Source organism: Apteryx mantelli, chromosome 8, assembly GCF_036417845.1.
Source record: "Apteryx mantelli isolate bAptMan1 chromosome 8, bAptMan1.hap1, whole genome shotgun sequence".
NCBI classification, from domain to species: domain Eukaryota; kingdom Metazoa; phylum Chordata; class Aves; order Apterygiformes; family Apterygidae; genus Apteryx; species Apteryx mantelli.
Genome location: NC_089985.1, coordinates 8,071,864 through 8,092,311, shown reverse-complemented (window position 1 = coordinate 8,092,311; position 20,448 = coordinate 8,071,864). Strand labels below are relative to the sequence as shown.

At 39.1% G+C, this 20,448-nt stretch overlaps 1 protein-coding gene across 4 annotated transcripts in view; it reads right to left on the bottom strand.

Annotated features, from left to right (window-relative positions):
* Positions 1–3,060: 3,060 nt before the first annotated feature.
* Positions 3,061–20,448, bottom strand: part of PDC (phosducin) — a 40,175-nt gene continuing 22,787 nt past the window's right edge. For 3 of the 4 annotated variants that reach the window (XM_067300409.1, XM_013944549.1, XM_013944550.2), the window contains 3 exons: positions 7,061–7,144; positions 5,163–5,323; positions 3,061–4,349 (listed from right to left, as the gene is read on the bottom strand). In XM_067300409.1, coding sequence (XP_067156510.1) covers positions 3,822–4,349; positions 5,163–5,323; positions 7,061–7,121 — 750 coding nt within the window. In that variant the 5' untranslated portion in view covers positions 7,122–7,144 and the 3' untranslated portion in view covers positions 3,061–3,821. Of the gene's footprint in view, positions 4,350–5,162; positions 5,324–6,463; positions 6,543–7,060; positions 7,145–20,448 lie in introns of those variants that run through there. The other variant, XM_013944551.2, reaches the window with a different exon arrangement.

Genomic DNA, 20,448 nt, shown 5'->3' with positions numbered 1-20,448 from the left:
TTGATTCAAGAGCCTTCTTTGTCATGAAACACTCTGTCAGTAGCTCTTGGTTTGATTGCCAGCTGTGGTGTAAAATTAGAGCTTGTTTAAAGATATTATTCCATGGATCCCTAGTAAAGAATATAGAATTTATTTTCTTGCCAACTTATTCAATATTTAGTAGCTCATCTGTTTTTCTTTATGGCACTTGCCACAGACTCTCAAATGAATCCTTCTCCTTATAACTAACTAGGTATTAAGGGTCTGTGGAAGTATAATTCTTCAGTTTGAGGGTGGGAGAAGTCAAAAAAAAAAAAAGTCTCAGATGAGATGTGTGTTTTAACACAGGAGATTGCATTAGGGGTATTTTTCTTTAACCATTTCATTTGTGTAGAATTAGCGCTGTCACCCCTCCCCCCCCCCCAAAAAAAAAAAAGTATTGACTTCCGTGTTCAGACTGAGCCTTTCAGTCATCCTGCCATGAGGAAATAGTAACTATAGAAGGCAACAAAGAGATTTCTACTGTCATCTTGCTTCCTATCCATGGCCATTGATAACCGAAGCAAATGAGTTCTTTAAGGAAAAGAAATACAAATAGATTTTTATTTTAATATATAAGGGTCTAGAGGAGCTGTTCCATGTCTAGAAAATCCAACTACTACTCTAAAGTTGAAGTTTTGGAATAATTTTACACAAATCTTGCATTTTCTGTGCTGGTCCCTTCCATGCATGATGTTTGCTGTGTTTAGATCTAGAAGCCTTGCTTCGTTAAACCCAGTTTAAATCTGTTACGATGCGAGCCAGTGAATGGAATAAGCCACCTCCTGACTGAAATGTAGTTTGTATTTAAAAAAAAAAAAAAAAAAAAGCCTCAGTGGTCTCATGTACAATGAGGTTCATCTTTCTTTGCATCTGAGGGGTAGCACTGGGCCTGCCAGGAACTGATGTCCCTCTTCTAGAGCTTCTGTCAGTAGTCTGATCAGCAGTGACACCAATGATGTAGTCCTCCCCCTTCACTTTTGTCTGCATCTATATTTCTGAAGACACTCAGGGACCTTCCATGTCTGAGTCAAATGAAGAATCACTATAGTTGAGGGTAATAGGAAGTCTGGTTCCATGTGCTCGTTAAAGTATTTATTTCTTATTAAAGAATCTTCCTTACAGCAGGACAGTGCTTGGGTTAAATCTCTTTTGCTTTTTGCTTTGGTTCCTATTTTTTTCCTGCAGAAATGTGGATGACTGCTGTGATCAGAGATTAATTTGCAACTTTCATTAGTCATGAGCTTCTGTTGAGGCTTGGCGCCACATGTGTGGGTTTTCTTGGTTTCTTTTTTTTGTTTTTTTTAATTACAGGTTAAAGGAAATCCTGTTTAAGCCTGCTTGATGTGTCTCAAAATGGACTGTCAGCTTATTTCTTGCAGCTAGCTATAAATGTAGTTTCTGTGCTGGTTATTGTTAGGTTTTTTGTTTGTTTTCTTTCCGTCTGGTTACTTGAAGAAATGAGGCTTACATGATCAGGCTGCTTATGTGTGACTCCTAATAACTTCTGAACCAAGTTCGGTACAGAAGGAGAGTTCTAAAGAGTGTTAAGTTCCTGCCAGTCATGTGGAAGTATTCAGATATGTAGAGGACAAACACATCATTTAACAAACAAAAAAGTTCTACTACTGGAAGTCAAAAGCTTGTCTTGCTATTCAGGCAGCTAGTTATTTTAGTGGACAGAAGATAATTCTTCTCCATAATCTATTTTATGATCATGATATTTTGCATAAAGATAGGTATATTTTTTTCAGATGGTAGCTGACCAAATAGTCAACCTACTGATACAAATGCAAATGTTAAGATGAAGTTGCTTTGAGCTGTGGGGTAAGCATCATGCTTGTGTAAAGGGGAGGAAGGACTGCTCTGAGCAAAACGAGTGCTGCCAGCTCTGTTCCATCAGAGAAAATTGAGTCTTGTATTCATCAGTTTTTCAGAAGTTTATGACAGGTATCATCCTGAAATTTTATGATTTTATTTGAATTTTTGGTGGAATAAAATCATAAATTGATTTACAATATGAAAAAAATCACTCACTGTTAAGATAAAGTGGTTCACTTCATTTGTACTGCTTAGTTTACATGAGGTAAGACTTCTAATGTTCTGTTAAAATATTAATCCATATTAAAAGTAGAAATTTAGTTGTTCAGTAGTGTTTTGATAGTCATTAAAAGCCAACAAACAACAAATGGATATTTTCATTTTTTTTAACATGACATAAGTTGTGTTTTAAAAATTTGGTTTGAGAGGGTTTTGTGTGTCTCACAGGAGTCTTTACGGGGTTACTTTCAGTTACCACAGTGAATTTTGCACAGGATTTAAAAGTGAAAAAATGTGTTTAAAGAACCTGCTTTTAGTGTGCCCATGAAAGTTCAGTTATAATGGTTGTATTACTGCAGCAATGGTTCTTTAAGACTGGTTGCTCAATTCAGAATTTTCGTTGATCTATGTTTAGAATTTCACACGGTGACACTTGCGTGGTTGGATCCTGACCTGAAGCAAAACTGAAACCTCTCACGCTAAAGTGAGTAAAATGTAAAACTAGCAAATCACTCAAACTGATAAGTCAATTAGTTGGGTACAGAAAAAAATCTTTAACGTTTTGATGATCTCTGATGTTATCAGCAAAAGCGTGTGTGGCTAAGAGATTCATATTTCTATCTTCAGAGTAAAATTTAGCCTCCAACTTTGCCAGCGTGCAGACGAAATCATTGAAATATTACTTGTGTATCAGAATTGACTTTCAGGTTGTTAAATATTCTCATTCTCTCTCTTCTTGGAGTTGGTTGTCTCTTACACCTAAAGAGAGCAATGTCTGTTATGAATGCTCTGTCTTCCTCTGAAATATGTTTTTAAGTTGTAGTTCTCAACAGCATCCCTTTTGCTAAAGATAAAACTTTGAGTTTAGTAAATGTGTGTCTAATGAGTTCTTACTAATATTTCATATGTTTTTAAGTTTAAGGTTATATATGTATAAGGTGTTTTTAAGGTTATATATTACCAATGCATTTCACACTTCTAATGGAAGTTTTTTTTCAGGGTTTTTAAGCTTTATTCGTAGCTATTACATAAACAATATACTTTTTCAGTAACTTGCAAATATTTTAAATATTGCAGTTCAAAAATGTGGAGCAGCAATAAACTGAAATTAGCTGAGAATTAGTCTGTTAGCTGTTTGGATGAATAACTTGTAGAAGCCGTGAGCTAACTTCATATTTTCACAATTATTGAAAGTTAAATGCAGAAATATAAATAATGTCCTAAACATCTAGTGCATAGGATGTAATAATGCAAAGACCTCGGGCTATTTCTTTGTCCTTGAAACTACTGGATGGAACTTTTTCTACTGACTTCAGTAGGAACAAATTTACTCTGTGGAGTTAAGAGTCTTCTCATGATTCTATAATATGGAGTAGTTCTATAATGTGGAGATTGCTTTTTTGTGTGTATGCAGAGGGATGGATCAATTCTGTTGCTACTGAAGTCAGGTTTTTTGTACTTAGTGGACACATACATGGGGCCTCAATTTTTGATTTTGTGTGTCCCTAGTTCCTTAGAGAAAACCAGTGTTGTTCCCTGTTCATCCCATTTCTTGTGCTTTGCATAGAAATAAGTATGTACAGGACTTGCTGTTGTACGTGTTCTAAGTAAAATTCACATACTAACAGTTAAGAAATATATGTATGTATCTTACAAATAAGTTTAGTAAGCAAAGACAGCCTTCTCTAAATGAGATGGGTTTTACTGAGATTGATTACAGCACACAAGAGAAGTGGGAGACAGTGAGGACTATGGTCCTCTACTTATTCAAGATCTTGCTCATCCATGTTGCCATTTTCCAGTGCTGGAAGCTCCCTTTCAGGTAGCAGCCCATACTCATTTAGGAAGGACTCCACATCCACAGCAAAAAATTCCTCACTGAATTGTTCAGAAATGCTAATGAAATTGCTCAGAAGCTCCCCACCCTTATAGACAAGTAGAGTGGGAAGCACTTCACTTGAGAAGCGGTCTCCAGCCCCCGTGCTGGAGGCCTTTATCTTGCAGAACTTCACAGTGGAGTACTCTGCAGCAAGGCAGGTCAAGCTGTTGTTCAGTGCATCGCAGCCCTTGATGCCTTCTTCATAAATGTGAACAATGACCGTGGTGGTTTTATATTCTTTCTCGATGGCTTCCAGGAACTGTTCTCCATTCTGCAGCTCACACAAGTAGCCGTATTTTGGCCCAAAACTCAGCCTCTGGTGCATATCCTGCATGCAGCGTTTGCGATATTTTTGTAGGCAAGTTTCATCTTCTTTCTCATCATGAATTAATTCATACTCCTGCATACTCATCTGTGGGTATTGAAAGAGTGTTATATTAATAAGAAGTCATAGCAAATGTTGCGTAGAGCATTTAGCCAGAAGAGTAACTTCCTATGATGTTTCTTTAAGGTTTCTTCAAGCAACAAGGGAGAAGATCCTGGCTTTCAACACTTGGGTGTCAAATTGATAATACTGAAGATAGTTGCCATATTTGGCAAAAACTTTTGGATCCTCCAGAGTTGGTGGGGATTTTTCCAGTAATCACAGTGGGGTCAGGATTTAATTCCTTCCCCCCCACTGTTCTTGCAATTAGTCATTTACCCTGGCCATTACCATTTGAGAGCTCTATCCTGACTAGCAAGTTTTTAAGCCCATGAAAAAATTTTCAATTGTCTTAACCAAGGGCAGAGTACTGGGGGGAGAAGGCTGAACTCTCAGTATTGTGTGATATGTTTCTATGAAATATACTGCTTAACTTGCGGAAGTTGGATTCTGCTGAGAAAGGTCTAGATAGAGACTGTTGGTTGTGCCTTTTAGGTCAGGTGTTGCTATTCTTGTGATAAGCAATTCTTTGTTCTTTGAGTATTCTCCTGCTCTGTGATGACAGCGCTTATGCAGCTGCATACTACTTACTGTGAGTAATATAATCTACGCCCAAGAGATTGCTTTATGTTATATTTGTGATATAAATCCAAAGTTACTGTCAGTAGTGCTGATTTATTCTATCCATATTATGAGAGTTCTGCTAGGTTGCAAAGGAATTGAGTCTGGCGAATTCAGGAGTTTCTAGGTTATATAACTGTTTCATATCAAAATATATTTATTTTGTTTTTCTCCTCTTACCTTACGGCAGAATCTCTCTCTGTTATCTTTATCATCTTTACTGAAAGATCTGTGTGGTGAAGACATTTGTCTAAGAATTTCTTTCTTGCTCAAGGATAAGGAGTCTCCATCTTCACTTTCTAATTTAAACTTTCTCCAGTCATTGATCACGCCTTTGGGCCCTAAGAGAGACAAGTTAGATGAGAAACTGGCTGCAATAAGAAGCTGTCTTAAGAAGTTTCTGCCTGTCACTTGTTTGTCCACCCCCATTTGCTTTCAGGGCACCCTTCAGAGTGCTGGGAACCAGAGCTTTGGAAGCAATGTGTTACATAAACTCCTTTTCTTTCTTTTGGAGGCGTATTTCTAACCTCAGTCATTTTGGTAGTCTGGTTCGTATCACGATCATATAAAAGACTTTTGGTGAACTGCACAAGTAGTCAACGAGGATGAGGACATGGAAGCTTGTTAAACCGGCTTCATGGCCACAACCAGTGTTTCTTAAGAGTATATATGCAGTTCCCTATAGACAACATCTCTGAATACATAGCACACAGGACATACATACCACACATTCATAGTAAAACTAAGAATAAAGAGCACTCAAGATGTGGGGTTTTTTGCTTGCCTGTTTTAAAACCGTATCTGTTTCACTGAAGGACTAATCTCTAAGGCAGTGCTTATTGATGATTCTGATTATAATGCAGCTCTTGCTCTTCAGAGCTGGTTGATTAAATCAGTTTTTACAGTTCAAAATGCTAATGGTATTCTTCAGAATCAAACATTTTATCCTGTACCTTTGATAAAGCAAAAACATGGAAGACTGTTTTCAGAGGTGAAGTTTAACTTTATGGAAAATTCAGACAAGGCTAGGTAACAAGTTCTTTGTGTCATGAGAGAGAGGTAGTGTTACCAGTTGCTAAGAGTCTGTTTTGCATTAAATTTCAACGGCTTATAGTGATGGCTAAAGGTGAGGTACCTGACACCACACCCATGGGTGGAAATGTTAGGTGAACTGAACTTTTGCAAACAAGATTCCAAGACAGGAATTAGCGTGAAGTTCTTGGCATGGTGATAACAGTTAAGTGTACAGTAGCCTGGTTTCCAGAACTGTTCAGAAGCCTCAGAAGTGTGGAGGTAGTGCCCTAAGTTTGGGTCCCTAGAAAAACATCTTGGCTGACAGCAGCAGGACTGCTCTGGGAAAGAACCCCAAGAACGGTTATTACAACAGTTATTACAGGGCTGTATTTGTTATAGTGCAAGCAAAAGAAGCCTTTAGAGCCCAGAGAGGGAATGATGGTTGTCTTAGCACATATACTACTTACCTGTTGGCAGGTTGGGACAAGGTGCTCTGTAGAACAGAGTACAGTGATGCTCATAAATCATGGTGATTGATTCTGGACTAAAAAGAACTGTGACTCTGAGCAAGGATGCTTTTAAAGATTTAAAGTTCTGTGCTGCATTTGTCAAAAAGGTATATAGCTGCTTTTTTAACAGTGAACATTCCTTCTGTAAGAAGGAAAAAATAATTCAGCCTTTACAGTGAAACCTTGTAATGTAGTTCTAGTGCATTAGAGGGTCGTTCCCCCCCCCCCCCCCCAAAAGAACAAAGTTGTTCATGTCTGAAGCAAAAAGTCCACAAGAGCTGCACTGGGCAATTGCTGTTGGTGCCCTCTTCACTTGTCTTCTGCATGTTGCCATTTGCTTCAGGCATGAGGAAGGTTGGTACAAAGATCACTTTGGTGTTACTTGCTGTTACATGATGGGTGTCAATTAGTCAGATGTATGTTCTCATTGACTTTGGAGCATACCTCTCTATGCAAGGAGTTTGGCTTCCCAGTGAACGTACTTGAATTCCACAGTGAACAGAGACAGTTTAGCTTATATTTAGGGGGGGGAAAAAAGGTAATCTGTTTCCTTGCCTGTGTGTGTAGCCTGTCCTTCATACTCTTCTTCCAAACTGGCATTTCTGTTTTCTTCCATTTTGACAACTGGAGTGGGAGATGCTGCAAGTCCAAAAAGGAAAACAACAGCAGGATGAAAAGGCAAAAGCTTACAGCTACACACAGTGCAGTATGTCATTTCCTGCAGCTGCTAGATATTGGTGCAGGTAAAAATCTAAATTACAATTATAGAGCTTCTCATCACCTCATAAAAAGCAATTAGGATCAGTCTGTTATTAAAGATGTCTTGCCAAATTCTTACTGAAAGCACTTGGGTGAGGGTTTCTTCATTTTAGTATTTCTTCTCGGTCATGGAGAATATGGGCAGCCTATTGTGCAACAGTGCTAGTAGGACTTGCTGCAATGGAAATGTGCAGTGGTTATTTTCACTTTCTTCCCCCCCCGCCTCCTCCGAATCGGGAACTGATGAATTTTCCAAGCCCTGTAAGCATATTTATTTTTAAGGATTGCCTGAACTGCTCATTTCTTGTACAGAGGATGAAGCCAAATATTTGTACCTGTCAGAGAAGAGACCTGTAAACTTCTTGAAGCTGGACTGCATGTACTGAACAAAGTTACAAAACAGAAGAAATTCTAGGGGGTATAAATCACATTCCTCTTCCACCAGTTGTATCCCCAAGAGCCTGGCAGCAGTCTCAGAGCACTGGGATACAGCACTGGGATACACCCCTTTTCTTGTCTTTTCTCATAGAGCTTTTGGGGAGCGAAGTCGGACCGTTCTCCTTTAAGGGAAGAGGAAAGGTTTCTCCTTTGTGTAAAGAGTTCACCAGATAAGGGGAGCTGGGCAGTGCCAGAGCATGACAAAGCAGCAGGATTTGGCCAAAGAATTGACCTCTCAACCTCAGCTGGTCTAGCTGCTGTTTCCTGAAAGTCGCTGTAAATGTTTTGGGGGTTCTGCAACTTTCCTGAGCAAATCAGTTATCTGTTTCAGAAAGATGCACTGGGAGATGGGGGATTAGTTCTTCAAATGCGTTTTTGCTATACTGCTGACAGACATCTACATATCCGTCTGTATCAGAGCTCTGCCACAACATATTCATGAATCTTTTCTCATGTTACACCTCAGTCAGAAGTTTTGTTTTTAGTCAAAAATTGTAATTCCAATGTGCTAAAGTTCCACTTTCCACAGGAGTCCTAAGGCAGGCACTATGAAGCAAGTGTTCCTGTTTAGTCTAGACTAGTTTCATCTAGTTTTAACAGTTCAGCTGTTAAAGTAGGCTTTGCAGTAAATCCTGTCTTGAAGCCAATATTAAGATGTTGTTATGTAATGAATGCTAGATTTAAAAGCTGATGGTAAGTTAGACTGGGGTGACATTCATTTTGTAGCATGCAGGTACAAGAGGAAATGGCGCGTTCGCCTGCTTGACTACTCACATGTCAGGATCAAGGGGTGAAGTGGAATAATGGCTGAGCGAGATGCAAGTAACCCGATTCTTGTGTGTATTGGAAAAGCTATTAGTAAATGTGAGAATAAGTTGTTCTGCAGAAATATTTGTGGTAAGTCATCAAAACTTGTAGGAAGTTGTTCAGAATGAGTTTGGAAGAAAAGCAGATCATGAAAAATATATTTTGTTAGTAGTAATTCTGTCTGTAGAGCTGCATTTATATCCAGTTCAGTGAGAGATCTGGCTGTATTCAGTCAATTCTGAAATAGATGAAGCTAATTCCATCTCACATATGCAGACCTGAAAATCTCTGACATGTTAGTGATGGACTGCTATGTGGATCTGCTGGGTCAAAGCCCTGTAAGTCATTGCTGTGACTTATATTAATATATTTACAAAATACTCTATGGACTGTTGATGCTGAGAATTTTCTTTATTCTGTAAGGAGGCGGGGGTGGGAGAGAGGGTTTAATTCTCTGTATGTGTGCTTTGCTCTTCCATAGCTTTCAGCCCTGAAAAGTAAAAGGAAACAGGATATGGAAAGGAATAATTAAGCAGTCTGTTGCAGGCTTGAGCCGGAGAACATTGACCACATTTGAGGTGAAATGTTAGAGGTGGAAACTGATTGCATAACAAGTGGAAGCACTCCTTAAAATACACGTTACTGGTCTGTTGTACCTAATGAATCTCGGGAGATTAGTTGAATCATAATAACACAAAAAACTGCATTTCCCCACTATTCTGAAGTGCGGCATGAGGCAATAATCCCTACAATACAGAGACTGGTAAACTGACCATAGAGCTGGGAGTGGGAACTCCTAAAATCTAATCCGGGCCCTGCTACTGACTCAGGCTGTGAGCCTGGAGCAAGTCACGCAAATCCTACTCCTTTCCTTTCAATAGAGGTATAAATATTTACAGTTCTTAACTTGGCACTGTGAGAAGCAGGCTGTCCAAGCCAGGTGTTCCTCAGTTAGGCACCTGAGGACAAGGGCTTATGAACATGTAGCTGCAAGGTGAGCTGTGGGAAGCTCAGTTATAGCATGAGCTGACTGTTCTGCAGTACATGTTCTTCTTTGAAGAAAGCGCGGTGAAAAAGGTGTAAGCTGTTGCATTTACTGTAGTGTGAGTACAGGCACATGGGCAATCACCAGGGTGAAAATTTCTCATGTACTAAGTGAGGGATGGAGATTTTTTTTCTCCTAAAATGCTGGGTGTATAGCAGTTTCCAAAGGAAAAAAAGCTAGGTTCCTAATATTTGGGGAGATGTGGGTGCTACCAGCTCTGGAGCATGCTGTGAAAGTGCCTCCATGTGGATAGGTGCCCAACCATTAACTTGTACAAGGTTTTAAAACATAAAGTACACATAACACTGAGGCACTAAAGCAAATCATGTAAAACAGCTGTTGGTAACAACCCATCACAAGGTGCCCTGGATCTAAAGTTATCAGCATCCCTGTTTTACAGGTGCCTTGAAATTTGGGGTGCCCCAGAGTAGGCACAGCTAAAGCCATTTTCTGTGCAAGACAGCTGCTTGCTTAAGAGTGGGCTGTGCTCTGCCAAGGCATGGGCAGAGCATGTGGCATTCCTGGTTGCACTCCCAGCTGCAAGTGGATCCGAATTAGTGGCCTGGCTCTGCTGCCTTTCAGAAATGCATTGCTCAAGGTCAGCTGTTAGTGGAGCTCCCTTAAACCCAAGTCAGCCCAGGGGCCTGGTGTATTGCTGAGGTTGGAGGTGGCAGGAGTTAGCTGCGTGTATGTGCCACCTAAGGGGACGGTACAGGTGAGGAATATATTGTTTAGGAAGTGCCGTTCCTTCTCTTGTCACTATTTGGTGCTCCTGAGCACAGTGGCACAGCTTCTGTTGAACTTCCTTGAGCTTGCTTCACAACGGCATAATTCTCCAGGCTTTCTAGTGATAACATAGTGATCTCTTTTGAGCAGAAGCTGGCAAATGCACATGCAAGGTAGCTCTGTGTGTGGGAAATAAGGAATATGAACCTTCTTTTCACTTTAGGTTCGTGTCTCTAGTAAGCCAACAGAATTGTCTTTTACATTTCCCATTTTTGGGTCACAGAGCCCCCAGCGCCTCTTAGGAATGCAGGAGTTGCCATGTTACAGCCCACTGAATCTGATATCCTGTGTTTGATGGAGACTGCTGTGACAGGCGTCAAAGCAAAGTGTGAGGAAACCATGTTAACCATGCTGGTTACAGTGTAATATTTCTAGGGAAAGCTTTATCCTGTTTCTATTGTATAGAGATTGGCTTGCATGCTGGAGAATATACATTCATGGCCATTGCAACCAATTCTTACAAAATCCTTGCTGACTTGCATCTGAATTTTTTTTAACGTAATTGTGCAGTCCTGGCATTCTGCTAAGTGCTTGCTCTGCATGAGAGCACACAGTGAGAGACAGTATAGCCTGGGCTGGTACTCAAGTAAAACAGCAACCTAGCATGATGGGCCACGAAGGAGAGATTTTAATAAATGTCTTTTTTTTTTTTTTTTTATGAATGTCAAAGCCATTGGTTGTCAATTAAGTCTAAGCAATTACCAATAGACCTTTCAGGACACCAGCTTCGTTGCTACTGATCTACGTTTTTCCTCTGCAACTTCTTAACGGCAGATGATGTGCCAGACAAAAAGGTTTGTGAAGAGAAATTGCTCATTTAGGAGATATCATTAACTTTTATCACTGTTTTTGTCAACTGAAAATTGTTCCTTGCACCTTTATTTGAAAAATATTAATGAGAGGAAAATCACTTCCTGATTGGTTCTCCTCATCATCAGTTTATGTAGACCATGATTTGTAATGCGTATGGTGACTTCACATATATATATTTGAGACTGATAATTCTATACATTCTTTATTTCCCTGCCTTACATCTAAAAGTTTCAGACCTTTCTGTGTCTTTAAGCCCCTTCTGTAAGACAACCCCCCCTCCAAACTTAAGTATATGCTTGAAGATACCATTTAATGTCTATGAACTTTGGATCTGTTGTATTCAAAAATAGCCATTCCTGTGACTACTGAACATCCTTCTGTTGTGATTAGACCAGAAAGGCCAATTTTACTATAGTGTAGAAAAGACTATTTAATAAAATGTTTGCTTTTTTTATCCTGCATGAAAGAATCCTTACTACTTACCAATATTTTGTGCCTTTGGCCTTCGCAGAATAGTTTTGTTTCCCAAAGTTGCAGATGTTTTTACTATTTCCTCTTTTGCATAAGGAATTTTTGAGGTAGCTCAGGAAGCAAGCACTGTACCTGTGTGCTTCTAATGACTTATTCAACTTTATTGCTCTTAATATATTATTGTTGTAAATACAAAAATAGTGTCTTCTAGTTATAAATTATAGTTACAGAAGGGAGGGAAACAAAAAGAGTTAAACTGTAGAAGGAAAGATGCATTCTCTAAAGGACAAAGCAAATAGATTAAACTTGCTTTTTAAAGTAAAAAATTGTTTCTAGCAGTCCAATAAACATGAGAAAATTTCTGGAAATGTAAACAAGCTCTAGCTGCAACTTTGCTGCTCTCCACATGTGCAAATCCCCCTGAAAATGCTGTTCTGTGCCTGGGTTTACATAAGGCTGTAAACCAGCAACATGCGGCTAATCCCCAGGAATCAGTGCGAAATAGCCAGTGAACTACAAAGTATGAAACTTAGGTGACTTTTGGAAATGGAAGAGTGAAAAGTAAACAACGTCTCCAGGGATCTCCGTCAGCGAGATGCGATTGCACACTTCTGTTTCAAGCCACGTGTGGGCTGACTGTTGAGCAGCTGTGCGCACACTGACTGTCCAGTTGGCTCTTGCCTCTTGGCCTGAATTTTAATAGCTTTTTCCGCTCTCTGGGCACTAATTTGAGTCTGACTTCTCTGCCCGTTTTTCCTGGCTTCTGTTGGTAGAATTTCATACCTGAGACTTGTCCTCCCTGTCAAATGATAGTGGCCACCGCATTGGAAGCTTAGCAGTTTAGAAACGGCTGGATCAATCGAGCAAGCCAGGAGGAGGAGTAGTTATGGATTTAAGTGTTCAGGTTGCTGGAATTTTGGGGAAATTGGGTAAAAAATAATATACTTGGACTAGCATCTTAACACAGTCATAGTGTGCACACAATACCATAACATAATATGATATTAATATATGCTTAGAAAAGCAGTGATAGAATGATACTGTAAGAACACTAACATTATCATTTTCTAATTGTGTTTCTAATGTCAATACACACTGTAATACAAGTTCTCATGTTTCCATTTCCTCTGGGCTTTGTCCATGAGAGAATAGTGGAGTGGCAGATAAAGCAGTAAGAAAGTGAAGAATTGTTGGATCTGAAGGACTCCGTTCCCGTTAGAGTCTGTCTGATCCAGTAGTGAAATGCCAAATTCCTGTTTTAAACTTTTTTCAAACCTTGCTTCCAGACAGTCCTTAGGACAAGATCCTGATTAGGACTGAACTCTGCAAGGCATCATTCACCCATATATGAGGCAGAAAATTTCCAGTATAGCAGAATCGAGAGGCTGCTCTGTGTACGAGGCAGTATGCAGGAGGAGGCAGTAGGCATCCTTCTGTGTTAGCAACAGTGACAAATTTCTGAGGAAAGCTCATCCATATCATGCAAATCTTCTCAGTGAATTCAGTGCCCTTAGGATGAGACTCACAGGGCGTGATCTGCAGCGTTGAGCACAGGCTCTGTTTGCAGTTGAACATGTATTTGCATGGTTTTCTCACTTAAGATACATGTGCTTCAGCCCTGGACATGATCTGTCTCGTACCTACTCTGCAAAGTGCTAACAATTTGCAACAGACTTCTCCATTTTTGTTCCTTGTTCTGTAGTTCTTGCTGTTGGTCAAAATGTATGTGTTTGAGTAAGAGACTGGGAGAAAAAATAAGCATGTTATATGAACCAAGAGCTTTTTGGCCAGTCTCTAATTTAAAAAAAAAAAAAAGGGGAGAGACAGTATCCATCCTCAGTCAGATTTTCAGTTAGATTGCAAGTGGCATTAACATCACTGCATAAGCAAAATCAAGGTCAAGGTCTGAAGTAAAAATTTCAGACTGGTTACCAGGGCGTTGCGCAGGGCGCTGAGAGCCTTAAGCACCTTTAATGATCTGGACAATTGATGTTAGGCACCTAAACAGATATCTGCTAGTCAAAAGTGCTGAGTACCTGCAGCTTACTCTACATGCGGTGACAGTCGGGTCACTTGCATTAAGACAGCTAAGTTCAGAATTTAGATCTGCCCTATTTGATCATTTGCACCAGTGCTGATGTATCAGAAATTCCATCACTGTGTTTGAAAACATTGCAAAACACTGCAGGAGAGGACTTTGTTAGCTTACAGAAGACATCATATGATAGGAAGAAAATACAAAGCAGGATGGATTGACGTAGAAGGCTGTCAGCTTCACTGCAGATCACCCTGACTGATGGGAGGGTTATTGGATTATTTGGTCTATCTGCTTTAGGAGAGTTATGCTGCTCTTTATTTGTGAGATAGAAATGCTTTAAATAGATGCAATTCAATGTTTCATTTATCCCTAAAGCTTTGCCAATTAGAACTTCCCTATGTGACTACCCCTGTCTTCAGGGCATTCTGTTCAGTTTAAAAATCAAATGATTAAAAAAATATATATATATGCCTCCCTTTTTTTGTTTTCTTTTTCTTTTTTCTTTTTAGGTTTGTGGAGCAGACCTTCAAAATTTGGCCTATAATTATGCACCAGAAATCATTTGTGGCTTATGGATTGCACATTTATTTCATTATTCACCTATGTGAATGCAAACTCTGATTCTGTTTGTACTATTTCAGTGTTTCATTTCTGGGTTTCACTCTGAAATGTAAAATTAGCTTGACTTCTTCCACATCAAACAACCTGGCTTCTGCCACAGTACTACTGTGTTTTGAATGCAATAGGAGAATGTGGGTATTTAAAAACAAGATTTGCTTTATTTCAGAAAAAAATAATGTCAAATCTCAGTTAACGTTAATCAGAATTCCTGTTTTAAAAAGCTTAATTTTGTGTATTAAGCAATGAATGTTTTTTCAAACTCAGGAGTTGAATTTTTGGACCCTGTGCAGTTGTATATTTGTTACTATGGTGATGAGGGTGGAGGTTTTTGTTTGTTTTTTTGATCCTGTCAGGGAAGCTATTTTTTCATCTTCTTTTTAGAAAACTTGGAGTGTAGTAAAGGGGCTGGAAGAGGAGAATGATTGGATGCCAAGAAAATGTCTATTTGAAGCAGAACAGCCACCATTTTCCAATGTAGGTATTTGAAGACAAGAACCTCAATCCATGTTTAACCTCGGTGTCTGACCTGACTTGTCAGATGGATTGAGCATCAGTCAGGCCAGAGTTTTCAGTTGATGTTTAAATATATATTTAATTTCCGAACTCTAAGTACACACCTGTATGCCTGCTAGAGTTTTGGTCTGAGCTTCCCGCTATAGTTAACGAAGACCTGCTGAATGACAGAAGCCCAGTGGTGGCTTTTTTTCTTTCAAGCTCAACAGATGTTTGGCAGTGCAGCTAATCCCTCTAGTCAAAATTCACCTGTCAGAGCTGCAACTCTTAACAGTCACTGGAGATGGGTATTTAGAGAGGCTCATGGCCAGTATTTTATGAAAAATGGAAGAAACTTAACTAGTTTGTTGTGAAGTTAATTAAAGAGCTAGAGGAAGAAGTATCTTGTAGGGACTTTGAAAGGACCCTTGCTCCTTCTTTCCTCCACAAAGAAAGGGTGCCTGCGGGGGAGGCAGGGGGGAAATCAGAACTTGTACGGTTGGGAGACAGTCCACGGTCTGTTTTGGGCATTGAGTTTGACAGCAAATGCCTGCCAAGGGTCTGTCTGTACAAAAAGAACTGTCTGCAGGAAACAGCAAAACAGATTTGACTGAGAAATAATAGTTCTTAATGTTCCCTCCCTTTTTTTCCAACCTGCATTGACAATGTATTGAAATACGTATTTGTAACTGGAAAGATAAATTCATAGGCATTCTTGCTTTTGCTCTCTTCCCATCTTTGTTATTATCTATAAGAGGTAGGTTTGATTTAGTGATCAGTCTTGGTATGAATGCAGAGTTTACCTAAGCAATTTTTCTCTCAAATTTGATAATAGGGCAATTGAACAGAACTGCCAAATTCACACATTACATATTACTGGCTTTTTCTGACCATTAAAATGGATTCTCTGAGACGTGTGATGATTTTTCATCATTTGAAAAGTATTAGATTCCAATTCTGACTGAATAGTACCTTCCTCTGCAGCTGGACTTGCTTATCCCGGTTGGACACCCCTGTGAGAAAGAAAAACAGAGTGCAGCATCTAAGACTTGGGGCAAGCTAGGACAGTAGTTCTTGATAGGAAATATTTCTTAACTTTTTGGCAGTTTTATTAGCTTGTGTGTCTTGTGGTGATGATTCTGGACTAATGTAAGTCAGAGCAGACCAGCTGAGGGATATTGATGAAGGACACGTCTTTGACCTGTTCAAGGAGCTCTTATTGTGTCCTCCAGCATGCTGCCTTGGAACTGTTCATTTCGGACTGGCAGAACCAAGCAGATGAGGCTCACTTGTAGTTGTCAGGTACTTGCTATTCTTTCATTCCTTTTTTAAATCCTTTTGGTAAACAAATTTAAGCTGATAAGAGTCCTCAGACTCCACTGAGTACGTCCTCATGTTCTGGAAGAGCTGACAGTGGTCATTCACACTGTAGTCTAAGCAGCTAACTTAAGGCACTGACAATGGTAAGCTAGTTTTTTAAAGCTTTATCTGCTCAGTGTGTAGGGATAAGCCTTCCAGATGGCTGTACAGAAACAAAGTCTAAATTGCCTTTTTGATGTGCCTTTCTCTCTTGTGGACTCTTCTAAGAACCTGGAGGGGCTAGCATACTGACGTGGGGGTTCAAATTAGCCTCGTGTGAATCTCCCACCTTCTTTGCTGTTATGTTATCAAGCAGCTATTCATTCTGCATTAATAGCTTTCCATCATTCAATTAATATGAAGAGAGCCACTACCTAAAGGTGGGATGGCTCTATGGTATATGTTGCCTCCCAACAGTCCATTATACTTGCAGAAATAAGAATGAAAAAATGTGCAAGTCTTCTGTCTTTATGCTTCCACTAATACAATAGCTACTTCTGTAGGTCCTGGAAGCAGAATTGTTTTCCATCTACAGAGCAAAATGTGAAACTTGCTTGTTTGGGAATTAACTTTCATGTTTGTTTTAAGTAAGATTTACATGTAAAAATGGTATATCTTGTCTTTGTCAAAGGATGAAGAAAAGACCCTTTGAGCAGGGCTTAGACAATCTTGAATATGATCAGCAGATCCAAAATAAAAGAAAAGTTTCCTATGTTGGACTGTAAAGCTGTCACCAGCTGAATGTGTTACAACAATATTTTTTGTTTACTTGACCATTTACTGACGAATGTCATAACAGTTCAGGAAGCAGTTAAATGATGTATGTGCATGTCCCATTCCAGCCAGCTGCTGCTTTACAGTGAGTACTGCAGGATTACCTGGCCCTCTTACTTACAATATCAGGAATAATCTCTTCTCGACTAAATGATCCTGACATCTCTGTCGCAACTACAGATGCATGAAATAAATGCAATAATAATATTTCTCATATCTTTATTAATCAGAAGATGAAAGCCAAAGCAGACAATATCAAGTGGCCAAGTAGAACCCCGAAGACTTGTACTTTCTGTATTCCAGGAAGCCATTGCTTCCTGGTTTACCCTGTTCTTGTATAAAACCCTTACACCATTGGTATCCTCCCAGAGGCTTCACATTTTTCTTTGGATCCTGTAATGGATTCTTAAGTATAGATGCTAGACTTTCACCAGCTAAACTGTCAACAGCTTTATTTGTGGCTTGTAAAACTGCAAGAGATTGAAGTTAACGTTTGTTCTTCCTTTTCAGACCAAAATTAAGAAAACTAGGGTTGTAGTCATATAACAACTAATGCGTTTACCCAAGTTTCTCTGAACATGTAAATAACTGTCACAGTTTGGAGAAAAGGGCAATGGCTTAAAACATATCCTACTCCAAAAACATAGCTCAGATATACAGCATAGTAAACCCTTTTCCTGTGATTTGCTTTTATTTACATAGAAACTAGAGCATAAATTCTAGGCCAAACTTTCTGTGTGGAAATAACTGTTTGTAAGACCCTGTCACAGGAACTGCCACTGATCTGTCATGAAACTAATTCCAAACAATTTAATGGATAGTAACTCCATGGTCAGGTTGGAGTTACTATCATCTCTTAGTAAGCCAGTCCTGTTGCAGTGATCTAGCAGTGATCCTTTCTTGAAGGTTTCCAACAGTCATCTGAATGCAAAAACATCATCAACAGAAAAGGGTTTGTTGTAACAGGAAGCACAAGATACCAGGAAGTTTATCTGCTTGGGAGAGAGTGGAAGAAAAGAAGGGAATGGGGAAAAGAAAAATGAAGGGAATGAAAAGATCTCATCTGAAAAGATCTTACTGTAAATGTCCTTGATGTACTTGATGCCCTTCTGTTGTGCCACACTAGCACAGTGTGTACACCAATACAGTAGCAGAATGCAAATTTACCTTCTAGTGACAGGATTTGGAGCAAAACCCAAGTGCAGCATTGCTATGACCTACATGATATGAAGAGAAACGCTGCTTATCCAAAACCAAAGAAATAGGTGTCACAGATACAGCAGCCTTAGCTTGTGCAGACATATGAATTCCTTTGGTGGTTCTTCAGTGCTAATCTCAAGGGTTTACTGAAAGTATATTCAACAGCACAAGTTTCTAGTGTATAAGACAGTAAATGAAAGGCAAGTGTCTGAGCGCATATCCTGGCATCTTGTGCTGCTTCCCCAACTAGCTTTGCCAACAGCATTACGTAGGGGTGTGGTGCAGCTGTTGTAGGAACTTGTTACAGAATTTAGGGACCTTCTGCAGAGTGTCAGAGCAGCTCCATCTCTTTGCTGTTGTGACCGAAGGGAGAAGATAAGCCAGGTCCAAACATCTGGTTTCAGCAACTGGTCATGTAGACCAGGAGATAGTCAAGGTGTTCCAGTGATGGTTTTTCTCCTCCCTCCAGATTTGATTATGCAGCAGAGCGTAACACTCGGCTAAACCTGAGCCACTGTAGGACCCCGACTCTGCAGCTTTGGAGTTAATTGTGGCAGACATGGGAAGCTGATAGAACAGCAGCCATATGTACTGAGTGCTGTTTTTGAGAAAGGAGAGGAATTCTGTGAGCGCTAGAAGTAATGAAATCTGATTTTCTAGGATGTTTTTCTGATGGTGTCTAAAAGCTTTTTGCTGTGGCTTCACATTTTGAAAAGGCTCTATCTGAGGATTCCCTGGTATTGGGGGAAAAAAAAGATGTGAAAGTAAGCTAGAACACTGTCCCTTTGGGAGAATCAAATGCAGATACAAAAACGTATATCGTATCATAAATAAGAGAAAAAACATGCTATTTTGGATTACTATTACATCAATTATTTGGTTTTGCATGATAAATGATCTGTTCTACTGGGACCGTTAATGATGTAACAGACCTATGAATCAGTTTTTAAGAGCCTCATTTATAGATGTGTTATAACAAGCTCTCAGAAGAAAATGAAATGATAACTCATGTAATTATTTAACAGTTGCTAAACACTAGGTTGGTCTGTAGGCCAGTAAGCTTTTCTTGATCCTTATATTTTAAATATTGTATTATAGAAGAGTCATTGACACATCCACATTTATACTAAACGAAACAATTATCACCAAATTATAAAGACCCCCAAATGATCACTAGTGTATTTTAAATAGCCATTTTCTGAAGTGATTTATTAAGTCATTTAAGTAAGATTTGAAAAAATGCATTCTAGTATTTTGTTTAACGTAGGTTGTTGGTTACCGATATCTCCAAGACAATTTGGTGGTTCTGTGGCCTGTAATCTCTTCTGGATGAAACTTTTTTATACAGAATTTAACAATAACTAATCTTGAGAGGATGCAGGCGTGGATAATGGTAACAGAATTTTGCATCTGTTGGGAAAGGTGACATACAGAAAAGCAAACAGTGCTGTGGTAGTAGCATGGGCATTAAGGAAATCCCCAAGGTCTAATGAGACTATATTTAGAGCTTGAAGGATAAATAGTTGTCTTGTTTCCTCGTTTTATATAGTCTGACTTCTGCTAACTCTTCCTGATGGTTCCTTTCATCTTGTCTGGCTTAAATCTTAGCAAGGTTATCTTTAGCTAGGTTTTGTTTTCAATGGACATGTCTGGAAACTAAATGTGATATCTAATAAAATAAACCTAGACAGCATCATATGTACAAGAAAATGAAGGTGAGCAATTGTCAAATATTACCTTCTGGGATTTCTTTCTCAAGAAAGAAGTGAAGTCTACTCAAGACTGGTTTTGCATGTTATTAGGCATCCAAGGACAAGGCTACTAAACCTAATGATCACTAATATCGATATGCTTGTCTTCAAAAACGGTCAATGAAGGCATTTCATCACTGTATGCATTCAAGAGGTGAGATGCAAGGCCTAATCTCATTTCTTTCTTTCCAAACAGTCTCAATTAGTTTTATTTTAAAAATTTCAGAGGCCTTCCTAAGAAATCTTGGAGAAAAGGGATATCGTCACTGCTTGAAGCATAGACAGCATCCCTGCTGTAAGGAGAAATGGGAATCTGGTTATTTTCAGATACTAGTGGAGGCACAGATATCTTAATAGGCCTTCATCAGTTATGAAGGATAGGACTCAACACAAATTATTTTATTTGATGCTTTGTGTCAGAATATCAAGACTATTCTAACGTGTTCATCTCGAATTAAGATAAAATAGTTAATTCCATGCAAAGCAACTGTCCTTAAAGTATTGCATAAATAGAATCAATTAAGAATATTTTCATTGTGAGTCATGTTGTAAATTACTATCATATTATTGCAATGGCAAGAATATGTGA